General features: G+C 38.0%; 1 protein-coding gene across 3 annotated transcripts in view; it reads left to right on the plus strand.

Annotated features, from left to right (window-relative positions):
• Window positions 1–13,270, plus strand: part of LOC134676265 (protein starmaker-like) — a 39,196-nt gene that overhangs the window by 20,138 nt on the left and 5,788 nt on the right. The window contains exons 8-10 of one of the 3 annotated variants that reach the window (XR_010099899.1): window positions 11,879–11,981; window positions 12,483–12,619; window positions 12,967–13,216. Coding sequence is in view for 2 of the 3 variants with exons in the window: in XM_063534627.1 (XP_063390697.1) it covers window positions 11,879–11,981; window positions 12,483–12,619; window positions 12,967–13,104 (378 nt within the window). In the remaining variant the exon portion in view is untranslated. The remainder of the gene's footprint in view (window positions 1–11,878; window positions 11,982–12,482; window positions 12,620–12,966; window positions 13,217–13,270) is intronic. The other 2 variants (XM_063534627.1, XM_063534628.1) reach the window with 2 other exon arrangements.

Consider the following 13,270-nt stretch of genomic DNA (forward strand, 5'->3'; position numbering starts at 1 on the left):
TAGTCCCCACGCTAGCCCAATGCGGATTGGGGACTTCACATACACCTTTGAATTTCTTCGCAGATGTATGCAGGTTTCCTCACGATGTTTTCCTTCACCGAAAAGCGACTGGTAAATATCAAATGATATTTCGTACATAAGTTCCGAAAAACTCATTGGTACGAGCCGGGGTTTGAACCCGCGACCTCCGGATTGTAAGTCGCACGCTCTTACCGCTAGGCCACCAGCGCTCTAAAATCTAAAATTGGTGATTTAATTTTATACATGTGGCCGGTAGATGAGATTGATCCATAATTATTTATACTTGGTCAAGCAGATCCTGTCAGTAAAAAAGGCGGCAAATTTGAAAAACCGGGCAAGTGCGAGTCGGACACGCGCACAAAGGGTTCCGTACCATAAAGCAAAAAAAAAAACGGAAAAAAATGCAAAAAGAAAACGGTCACCCATCCAAGTACTGCCCACGCCCGACGTTGCTTAACTTTGGTCAAAAATCACGTTTGCTGTATGGGAGCCCCACTTAAATCTTTATTTTATTCTGTTTTTAGTATTTGTTGTTATAGCGGCAACAGAAATACATCATCTGTGAAAATTTCAACTGTCTAGCTATCACGGTTCGTGAGATACAGCCTGGTGACAGACGGACGGACGGACGGACGGACGGACGGACGGACAGCGAAGTCTTAGTAATAGGGTCCCGTTTTACCCTTTGGGTACGGAACCCTAAAAATGAAGGCGCGATGGGATGTCGTCTCAAAGTAAATTTGAATTTCGCGCCTTTGTCTACTGACAAGATTTGCTTAATCTTGACCTAATTGTCAACTTAAACGTCCAGTTTAGGGACTGGGCTTCACAATCGAAACCATAGGGATACCGAGGCGATTTAATTTTTGCGTCCACACCACTCGAATTAAATGAGAAATTAATCACATTGTAACACTTTAGGGTAGCCACCCAGTGTTATAAACGTCTGAATGTTATTGTAGATAGATACTTTATAGGTTAGAAAAGTAGATGTTTGTTTGATAAGAATTTGGTGGTTAATATACGTTCTACACGGGTATTAGAGTAGATAGGTCAAGGTCGGAGACCAGAAATGTTGTTTTTAATCTTCACATATACGCTTTTGGCTATATTTAGAGGATAAAACTTACCGGAATGGTAGGTCATCAATCATCTATAAATCGTCGCATTTAGCGCATCCATTGTTCGTTCCCGCAGTGTGCTGGGACATAAATACCTTGTTTTCTTTGGAGTTTACACATTTCACAATTGAAATATATTGTAACATGGAAATAATACGTGGAAATAGCTTTAACTTGGTAAAGCGGGTTGAATCGGTGTTGTTTATTACTGTCGCAGTAAACATTGACGTCTGTCAATGACAGTTGGTTTGTTGTCTGTGGTTTTGCACAGACAATCAGTCATACATAAAGAGTATTTATGAATAAACATTTGGTATGTGTTCTTTTATATTTTGCAATTCGTAGTTATAAATAATGTCCTTATTTTTAGCTTTCGAAATTAGTAATTCTTTTTATTTTTGGTGACTTCGGTTTTCTGTAAATTGGATCCGGTCAGTTGCGATGTCATTGAATGGGAGGTTTTCCATTCACCACTTTGTCTGTGGCTTTTGCCATTTCCAATTTCGCTTCATCATTACTATCTTTCGAGACAAGATGTAAGACGTAATTTGTACATCATGTCGGCAATTGATTCATGGGGTATGTATTTTATTTAAAGATTGTATTTCCTAAAACTCGGTTAAATTCGGTGTTCAATGTTTTAATCGTTGATATATTTTGTTCCAGCTTGGCCCAAAATATGATTAACCTAGCTTCCTATGCGCCGGTAATGGCGGCATAACCTTTTCACCTCTTTCAAACCAACTTGGTGAGTTGTCCACACTTTCTAAATATACGGAAGGAAAGGCGAAGTTGTTTATTGTCAATTGCAATTAGCTAATGTCGTGTTTTGGTGTGATTTTCCAGCAATCCCTTGACAAAGATGAGACATCATTTTGTTTCACCGCGTGCGCATACGTCGCCACGTCTGGTGTCTAATATAAGGGACTCGGCTTAGAAACCGGTAAGGATTTTTTAATCTCATTATTTCCGCAAGCTAAATCGCGCGTTGTCCCAATTAAATATAAATATAACTTTTTATAACATAACCTCTCTAAAACCTAGAACATTCTCTTTGTTTCTAGGGTTCCTTTGGCTAGGCCTGTCTTTTGGCTAGGCCTGTCCTTTGGCTAGGCCTACTTCTTGCCTTGGCTTGGCCCTTGGCTTGCCTTCTTGGTCCCTTATTGGCCCTATGGCTTTTGGAAGATCTAGGGTGGTGTCGCACCATGCTAGTTGAGAAGCCGTCTTCTCCACTTAATTTTTGGACTCGAGGTGAAGTGTTTATACGATAAAACTGTGAGTTAAAAACTTATATTTACATTAATGACTGTGTTCCTTTGCTGGAAAGGATAAACAATATTTAAGTCTGAATTTCTTTTTAACGTGAACTTTCTACATGGTAAATTCTATTATTAATATGAAACCTGCAATTCCTATGTAGGATTTTGTGTGTATTACAGGCCCAAATATGCCTGAGATGTACTTAAGTTAAATTTAATTAGTAATAGTTACGGTACGTAATTTAAATGTTAAGTCTCGAGGCCGCAGCAGGTCTTATTGTGATGTAAAGTGAATAAAAGTATTTAGTAAATAAATTTGTATTTTCATTTGGATATGTCATACGTTTGATGAGTATAGTATCCTGGCGTCCTACTTTAAATATTTGGATATCTATTCTCACTCCATAGTGGCAGAAACCACGACCCTATCTATGCTCGTAGTTAGCCGTAAGCATTTTTGAATTTTTAAGTAGGTAGATCTTGGGGGTTCTGGACCACTTACCCAGAGCTCACCCTCCCCTATTACAGTGGCGTGCCCAACATATGGCCTATGGAGTATGACATTTCCAAGTGAAACATTTTAGAAATATTTTAGTATTAAGGTTTTTATATGGAAAGGGAATTGCAAGTTGTTGTTTGAAGTTGTTGTTTGAAAGTGTTGTTTGTGTTGGAGGTTAAACTTATAAATTTAACCAACTTATAAATAAAGCTATACTTTATACGCTAAATAATTAGCTATACTTAAAGAGATTTTCTCAATATTTTAAAATACTTTAAAAGGGTTAAAATCTAATAAAATTTTAACTTATCTTTAAAATATTATAACTCTATACTGACTTACTTCTGATATTACATATCAATCTTGAAAAATGGATTTCATAAAAGCTGGTTGTAAAATCACCCATTTACATAAAGACGAAATGTCACATGAATTAGCGATTCGCAGACTTCCGGTTAATCCCATCTCACGTAGATCCAGTCTGTGTCAAGCGTTAAAACAGACTGCAGATTTAGCCAAAAAGGGTAGTCTAAAGTTCCAGGACTTGGTAATAAGTAATGAAGCTTCCGAATTAGAACTCTGTCAGCATAAGGTAGAGGAGATAGAGTTAGAAGCAAAAGGAGAATTATCAGCAGCGGCGATCGACAGGCTATCCTCGCGTTGCAAATATCTATTGTGTCGTATTTCACGGTTGCCTCAGGAGACCGAAGCGGTACTTCTGTTGAAAACGTTAATTACCTCTTTATTGGATCGGTTAAATGAGCAAGGCTCTTCTGCGTCGTCTGGTTCGGATGATGACTTTCAATCTCCTAACGAATCTCGTATTGTTAGGGAGATTATTTACAAAACGGATAAGACTTTTAATATAAATTCTTTAAATTTGAAATTTAAAGGTGACACTTGTGTTCGTACTTTCCTGTCTCGCCTCGAAGAGTTGCGAGATGCTAGAAGAATTTCTGAAAGCCGAATATATAGAGGTTTTCCTGAGATTCTCGAAGGTCCTGCGTTGTCGTGGTTCCGGTCGCAACGTACGAAACTTACTACTTATAAAGAAGTCACCGCGGCTTTACAAGATGAATTTGATATACCTGATTTGGATCATCAGTTGTTACAGGAAATACGGGCTAGGACTCAAGCCAAGTCTGAAACTATTGTTTATTTCGTATCGACCATTCTAGGAATGTATGAGCGTCTTGCAAAAGAGGTTCCTGAACAAGAAAAGCTGGATACTATGATGAGAAACATTCGTCCGGAGTATTCCAAAGATTTAGCTTTACATGACATAGGATCGATTGAGCAGTTGAAGTCGTTGTGTAAACGCATAGAACTAGCTCAGGTTAAGGCTAAACAATTTCGTGAACCGGTTTTATCAAACCAGTCAAATAATTCTTCATCAGAACATCCACCAAAGAACGTTGAACCTAGGAATAGGTCCTTCCAGTCTCGTTTTCCTAATTCTTCCAGAAACTTTGTTGCTGCGGCAGCACAAAGCTCTTCTCAACTAAAATATTTTAGATGTGGTAGGTCCAACCATAACACTAAAGAGTGCAAGAGCTCTAGAGATATCGTTTGCTTTAAATGTGGAGAAAAAGGGGTGAAAACTCCCGAATGTGTCAAATGTAACTCCAAGACAAAAAACTAAATAAGGTCTTTTCTGCTAATAATAAATGTCGATCTTCTGCTCCCTATCGCGCAGAAAAGACGATTTTCTTTAATCCTCCTAAGGGAGACAATAGGGTATATGCGCTATTGAATATACTTAACTTGAATTTCAAGGCATTGTTAGATTGTGGTGCCAGTGTTAGTTTCCTGGGCCACAACAGCCATTTAGTATTCGCCACAGGTGGAATTCCTATTCAAAAACATACGAAACCTGTTATGGTGAACGTAGCTGACGATCATCGAATCGTATCTACTGAATATATGGTTTTACCAGTAAATTATAAAGGTCAAGTTAAACTTATACACTTTAATATTCAACCGGAGATTGCCACTCCAATGGTACTTGGTTTAAACTTTTGGAGAGCCTATGGATTAGCTCCAGGCCTCATTACTGATATAGAAAAAACTGATTCTCATTATATTGCTAGTCTTGACGCTTTACCGTCAGAGACAGGACTTACTACTTATGACTCTTTATCTTCTGAACAAAAGTCTCGACTTGAGGCTACTAAATCTCTTTTTGATCAAATTGATACTGATAAGGTTGGTTTGGGAAAGACTCACTTAATTGAACATGTTATAAATACCGGAGATACTCCTCCGATAAAACAAAAATATTATCGACTTAGTCCTTTTAAACAAGCTGCACTAGCTAAAGAGGTAGATCGTATGCTGAAAGAAGGAATTGTCGAACCTTCTCATTCCCCATGGAATTCTCCTGTCGTTATGGTGGAAAAACCTAACGGAGACTTAAGACTTTGTTTAGATAGTAGAAAAGTAAACGCAGTTTCAAAATCTGATGCGTATCCCGTACCACATGTTCAATACATACTGGATAATTTACGCGATGCGAAATTCCTTACCTCTCTTGATTTGAGTGCGGCATATCATCAGATTCCTCTTAGTGAAGACTCCAAGGAGAAAACTAGTTTTACTGTACCAGGAAAAGGGTTATTCCACTATAATAGAATGTGTTTTGGTTTGGTAGGCGCTTCTGCGACTATGCAACGTCTCATGGATAACCTCTTTACTTCCCATTTTGATCACAAGGTTTTCTGTTATATTGATGACATAATTATTTGTACTTCCGATTTCGATGAACACATAAGATTACTTAAAGCGGTTTTTGAAAAATTAAAATCAGCAAATTTAACTATTAATATGAAAAAGTCATCCTTCTGTAGGAGTGAACTGAAATATCTAGGATATTTAGTTGATAGATACGGTCTGCGAACCGATCCATCTAAAATTGATGTAATTTTAAATTTTCCTACGCCTAAAGATGCTAAGGATATTAAACGTTTTCTTGGAATGTGCGGTTGGTACCGTCGTTTCATTAATAATTTCGCAAAGATAGCTCGTCCCTTATCTCGCTTAACGAGTAAGAAAGTAAAATTTGAATGGACAAATGAAGTTAACGATTCTTTTAACATACTTAAATCTGCCTTAGTTTCTTCTCCTATTCTTAAATGCCCTAACTTTAATGAAAGCTTCTATATACATACGGATGCATCTTCTTACGCCGTAGGCGCGGTCTTGACTCAGTCTTATAATGGGATCGATCATCCGATCGCATACTACAGCCGTACACTTAACCAACCAGAGACGAACTATTCGGCTACTGAGCGCGAACTCTTAGCTGTGATTTATGGTCTCGAGCAATTTCGTGCATATGTAGAAGGGAGAAAATGCTATATTATAACTGATCATGCATGTTTAAAATGGTTCCAAAACTTAAAAAACCCTACTGGACGATTAAATCGATGGGCGTGTAGATTAAGTCAATTTAACTTTGAAATTATTCATCGGAAGGGCAAAGAACATGTCATACCTGACTGTCTTTCTCGTATTCATGTCAGTTCTATAAATTCTGTTACTACTCAAGACCCTTGGTATCTTGATATATATAAAAAGGTATCTGAAAAACCTTCTCTCTTTCCCAACTTTAAAATTGAAAATGATAAACTTTTCCGTTACTCTAAGAATAAGTATCGTCTGACAGCTCAATTTGACTGGAAGCTGGTACTCCCTTATGAGCACCGAAATGAAATCTTAAATAAGTATCATGATGATCCTACTGCCGGTCATTTTGGCGTGGCTAAAACCCATTCCAAAATAGCGGACTTATATTACTGGCCTACGTTGTTTCAAGACGTGAAAGAATACGTCGATTCTTGTGAAATTTGTAAAACTTATAAACCTGTTAATTTAGCTCGTCCTGGCTTGATGGGTAATCCCCGACGTATATCGTCACCAGGCGAAGCCATATCTTGTGATATTCTTGGTCCCTTTCCTCCGTCTTATTTGAGAAATCAGTATCTTTTTGTATGTGCTGATTATTTCAGTAAGTATGTGACTTTGTTTCCACTACGCAACATAACTGCGAAAGCTATAGTTAAGTGTATGGAAAAAGGGATATTTCTTATACATGGGGTTCCTAAATATATATTCTGCGACAATGGTGTTCAATTTACTTCAAAAGACTTTCGAGACTTAATGTCCAAATATAATGTCCCTCATATTTTCTATAACCCTAGATATCATCCTCAGACGAATCAAACGGAACGAGTGAACCGTGAACTTGTAAGAACTATTGCTTCATACGTGCGTTCTGATCACCGTAACTGGGATAAGAACATATCGGAAATACAATGTGCATTAAATACAGCTCGTCACGAAGTAACTAAAAATACACCGTATTTTCTAACACATGGTCGTCAGATGATTCTAGATGGTTCTCTTTATAATAGTGAAGGTCCTATAGATCAAAACGCGCTCGAATTAGATACCAGCGGTGAGTTTTCTGAAAAACTTAAAGAGCTTAAAACTATATATCAAAAAGTGCGTAACTCGTTGATCGCCTCCCATGAACGTAACGCTAGGTATTACAACATGAGGAAGCGTCACGTAGAACTAGAAGAAGGGCAAATCGTTTATAAAAGATGTTTCCCATTGTCAAATGCAGCAAAACATTTCTCAGCTAAATTAGCGCCCCGTTATGACAAGTGTGTCATTCATAAAAAATTAAGTCCTCTTGTATACTCTTTAAAATCCTTAGAAGGAAAACTTCTAGGTAACTTTCATATAAAAGATATTGTACGTCCTGGTGAAGCCGAGCCGTCTTCGTAGCGGTACTCGTCTTTTCACTTGTTGGCTCAATATTTAAATTTGAAATATCCTATATGATACAAAATACTGAACTTACCTACTGAACTGAATGCAGCCTGGCGCAAGCTTGTTTTCATCAGACCGGGTAATTGTTCCATGTATTTGATTCTATATATATTGGTACCGGATGCATACGGACCAATCTTAATCTTTGATATGTCCTTATAAAGACATAAAACATCAAATAATCTGAATAAACTACAGAAACTCACTTTACTTATAAACCCTTAAGTGGGACTACTCTATAAAACATTATTAAATCGTGAAACGAGACTACGTTCTCAATAAACTCTGTACTGTGACTAAACTTTTGTTTGTCGATATAGGAATTGTGTATTGGCTAGATGATGCAGCTCTCTACTTAGTTCCACCTTTGTCGGTGATAGGCAATTTCTTTAATAAAGGGAAAGTTATTTTTCGGGTTGCCGTCTTTGACATCATCTTCTAGATTTAGGTAAGTGTTCACTAGGAATAAGTAGACCCGGGTCAAAATTAGGTGCTAGTTTTCCTTGGTTGAATTGGCCATTCACCAAGTCATAGATATAAGTTTTGTCATAAGGTTTGTTTTCTTTACAGATTATCTGTGTTCTCGTGGTTAAGTTTGGTAGGTTAAGGTGTAACTTCATATTAGACGTATAAATTAAAAAAAAAAAAAATTTTTTTTCAAAAAAATTTTTTTTTAACCCAACTAAAGATGAACTGTAACACTTTAGGGTAGCCACCCAGTGTTATAAACGTCTGAATGTTATTGTAGATAGATACTTTATAGGTTAGAAAAGTAGATGTTTGTTTGATAAGAATTTGGTGGTTAATATACGTTCTACACGGGTATTAGAGTAGATAGGTCAAGGTCGGAGACCAGAAATGTTGTTTTTAATCTTCACATATACGCTTTTGGCTATATTTAGAGGATAAAACTTACCGGAATGGTAGGTCATCAATCATCTATAAATCGTCGCATTTAGCGCATCCATTGTTCGTTCCCGCAGTGTGCTGGGACATAAATACCTTGTTTTCTTTGGAGTTTACACATTTCACAATTGAAATATATTGTAACATGGAAATAATACGTGGAAATAGCTTTAACTTGGTAAAGCGGGTTGAATCGGTGTTGTTTATTACTGTCGCAGTAAACATTGACGTCTGTCAATGACAGTTGGTTTGTTGTCTGTGGTTTTGCACAGACAATCAGTCATACATAAAGAGTATTTATGAATAAACATTTGGTATGTGTTCTTTTATATTTTGCAATTCGTAGTTATAAATAATGTCCTTATTTTTAGCTTTCGAAATTAGTAATTCTTTTTATTTTTGGTGACTTCGGTTTTCTGTAAATTGGATCCGGTCAGTTGCGATGTCATTGAATGGGAGGTTTTCCATTCACCACTTTGTCTGTGGCTTTTGCCATTTCCAATTTCGCTTCATCATTACTATCTTTCGAGACAAGATGTAAGACGTAATTTGTACATCATGTCGGCAATTGATTCATGGGGTATGTATTTTATTTAAAGATTGTATTTCCTAAAACTCGGTTAAATTCGGTGTTCAATGTTTTAATCGTTGATATATTTTGTTCCAGCTTGGCCCAAAATATGATTAACCTAGCTTCCTATGCGCCGGTAATGGCGGCATAACCTTTTCACCTCTTTCAAACCAACTTGGTGAGTTGTCCACACTTTCTAAATATACGGAAGGAAAGGCGAAGTTGTTTATTGTCAATTGCAATTAGCTAATGTCGTGTTTTGGTGTGATTTTCCAGCAATCCCTTGACAAAGATGAGACATCATTTTGTTTCACCGCGTGCGCATACGTCGCCACGTCTGGTGTCTAATATAAGGGACTCGGCTTAGAAACCGGTAAGGATTTTTTAATCTCATTATTTCCGCAAGCTAAATCGCGCGTTGTCCCAATTAAATATAAATATAACTTTTTATAACATAACCTCTCTAAAACCTAGAACATTCTCTTTGTTTCTAGGGTTCCTTTGGCTAGGCCTGTCTTTTGGCTAGGCCTGTCCTTTGGCTAGGCCTACTTCTTGCCTTGGCTTGGCCCTTGGCTTGCCTTCTTGGTCCCTTATTGGCCCTATGGCTTTTGGAAGATCTAGGGTGGTGTCGCACCATGCTAGTTGAGAAGCCGTCTTCTCCACTTAATTTTTGGACTCGAGGTGAAGTGTTTATACGATAAAACTGTGAGTTAAAAACTTATATTTACATTAATGACTGTGTTCCTTTGCTGGAAAGGATAAACAATATTTAAGTCTGAATTTCTTTTTAACGTGAACTTTCTACATGGTAAATTCTATTATTAATATGAAACCTGCAATTCCTATGTAGGATTTTGTGTGTATTACAGGCCCAAATATGCCTGAGATGTACTTAAGTTAAATTTAATTAGTAATAGTTACGGTACGTAATTTAAATGTTAAGTCTCGAGGCCGCAGCAGGTCTTATTGTGATGTAAAGTGAATAAAAGTATTTAGTAAATAAATTTGTATTTTCATTTGGATATGTCATACGTTTGATGAGTATAGTATCCTGGCGTCCTACTTTAAATATTTGGATATCTATTCTCACTCCATAGTGGCAGAAACCACGACCCTATCTATGCTCGTAGTTAGCCGTAAGCATTTTTGAATTTTTAAGTAGGTAGATCTTGGGGGTTCTGGACCACTTACCCAGAGCTCACCCTCCCCTATTACAACATTATACGAAATATTTCCCCGTCTGGGCCGGCCTTTTTTGTATTTTGAGCCAAAATCACTTTTTCTATGTTATCACCTACAACTTAATTGTTACTCTAGCTGTAAGTTTTCCTAACAAATAAAACAAAATAAATATAATAAAATATTTATTTAATTACTTACAATATGTTTATTCAATATCTTTGTCTCTATTAGGTACTATAAAATTGCACAATTTTGGAAATACCGACATTCTCTAATTCAAACTTTTTTGAAAATATCGATATGAACAACACTGGCCAAACTGTGGTATCATTTGTGCACATTGACCTGTCAATTTAGTTCGCGAGTTTCTGGAGGCAACTGTAGTTGACATGCTTGTAACTAAATAAATGATATTTAATACAATAAAATTAAATTAAATTAAATATCATTTATTATCAAGCAACTAAGGCCCATAGATACTTACATATTTATACGAGTATATTATATATATCGTTGTCTGAGTACCCACAACACAAGCCTTCTTGAGCTTACTGTGGGACTTAAGTCAATCTGTGTAAGAATGTCCTATAATAATTAATTATTATTTATTTTTATTTATAGATACCTTACAAACTAACATACTTACAATAGTAAAAATCTTACAAGCTAATAATTATTTCTGCGACACGGCGTCGACATCTAGTGTCAAATAGCGGATTTATCAGTACCGATACTTGACACTAGATGACGCTAGGGTCGCGACAAACGAAAAGCCTCTATTTTCAACTCCTTCCGCTTGTAATTTTAGCTGTAAATTGTTACACTTTATATCTTTACTTGATTAGCCGCTATGTATTATTAGTCTGTGACCGTGCCTAACACGTAACATATTGGAATGTTCAGATATTAGTGAGCACCTTGCGAATTCTGATACATCTGATGGCAAACACATTTTCAGTTATCTCTGTAAATGATCTTGTAGACTAGATTTTTCCATTAATGTAGCTTTTTGGTGATGAATTAAATTAAGACGTGTTATAATTATACTATAAGTTGTAATATGAAGAGTTCAGGGGTAAATTGATGACAGATGTTGACTTTTTGCATTCATATCTTCTAAAATGAAGTGCCTTTTAACGTAACGCTTTTAAAATTTAGTACATTTCCTGAATAAGGCTACTAAATTGATAAAAAAGGAAAATTACCCCCTGAACTCTTTGTACCGGTGGAGCAACGTTTTTGTGTAGTTATCCTGTCTCGTTGTCCAAGGGACAATAATGTTACAGTTAACTAAAAGAATGACATTCTACTTACATGCTTATCGGCCCATTATGACTTTGACTACCACAATAATGCATGTTAGGTAAGTTTTAAGAGTTGTCCAGGGGAACGTAACCATGGCAACGAGCTACACTAAAAAGTTGATTCACTCTCACAAGTTCCATAATAGAATGTATCTGTAACTATACTGTTAATATTTCAGTCCGAAGACGAAGAAAGCACAGTGAAGAGAATGTTTACTTCCAAGCCCCGCCCGACCGTAGGACGAGCGCTGAAATCGTCGTCATACACTAAAGTTAAGACTGGTAAGAACTTGGCGCGCACTTCCGTGCACCTTCCCCTCATGGGCCACCAAAATGATTACGACAAAAGCTGTCCCCTGACATGGACCACCAAAATTGTTGCGCCAACGGCAGGCACAAGAAATTAAGAATACATAGGTTTCCTCAGCTTATTCTAACATGGGCCACCAACATGATCCCTGCAACCCTTCCCTGGCTGCAAGTATACATGTATGTCGATTTTCCGAAAGCGGCCATATATACGAACAGTACTATAGGAGCTGCTTTGAATACTCGACCATTTGGCGTGAATAAGTGGCAATGTTTACTTCCAAGCCCCGCCCGACCGCAGGACGAGCGCTGAAATCGTCATTCACTAAAGTTAAGACTGGTAAGAACTTGGCGCGCTCTGCCGTGCACCTTCAGTGGAACGTGTTATACCGTGAACCGCTTCTCTATAAATTATATAATATTATGGTATTTTATTTGAAAACTTCATAATATCTTTATAAAATCCTTTTGCAGAGAAACCTAAACCCACCCCCGTGAAGCAGTACACCAACACGAGCAAGAACAAATCCCTTCTCAAACAGAAAACGGAGCACCCGGAGATCATCAACGAGGAAGAGTTCCTGGAGGACGACGACTTTGACCTTGACGAGGTGAGTGACCCGCCGTGAGTGACCCACCTTGACTGACCTCCTGTAGTATACAGCAAGAACAAATCCCTTCTCAAACCGAAAGCGGAGCACCCGGAGATCATCAACGAGGAAGAGTTCCTGGAGGGCGACGACATTGACCTTGACGAGGTGAGTGACCCGCCGTGAGTGACCTCTTGTAGTGTACAGTATGCAGTAAGAACAAATCCCTTCTCAAACCACAAAATATTGTAATAAAAAATTCACGTGATTTCAGCAAGTGTTTTTCAAATGACTGGTTAACTTAATTGTGTGGGCAGCGGGCTTAATGAGACATGAACCAAATTTCTAATTTAAATTCTTAATTACAGGATGTCGGCGAAGAATGGCGACATGACGACGAGGACGTGACGGCAACGAAGTCGCAGCCGATCCGACGTCCGGAGCGGATGGACGAGGAGATACCGAGCGACGAAGACAGCCACTCTGAGGACGACAGCTTGTACGACGTGAGTACGACACTGGGGCGACACGACAGCGACACGGGGAGAAGTCGAGCGGATGGACGAGGAGATAACGAGCGACGACGACAGCCACTCTGAGGACGACAGCTTGTACGACGTGAGTACGACACGGGGGCGACACGAAAGCGACACGGGGAGGAGCCGAGCGGAT

The sequence above is a fragment of the Cydia fagiglandana genome, chromosome 24 (assembly GCF_963556715.1).
Source record: "Cydia fagiglandana chromosome 24, ilCydFagi1.1, whole genome shotgun sequence".
NCBI classification, from domain to species: Eukaryota; Metazoa; Arthropoda; class Insecta; order Lepidoptera; family Tortricidae; genus Cydia; species Cydia fagiglandana.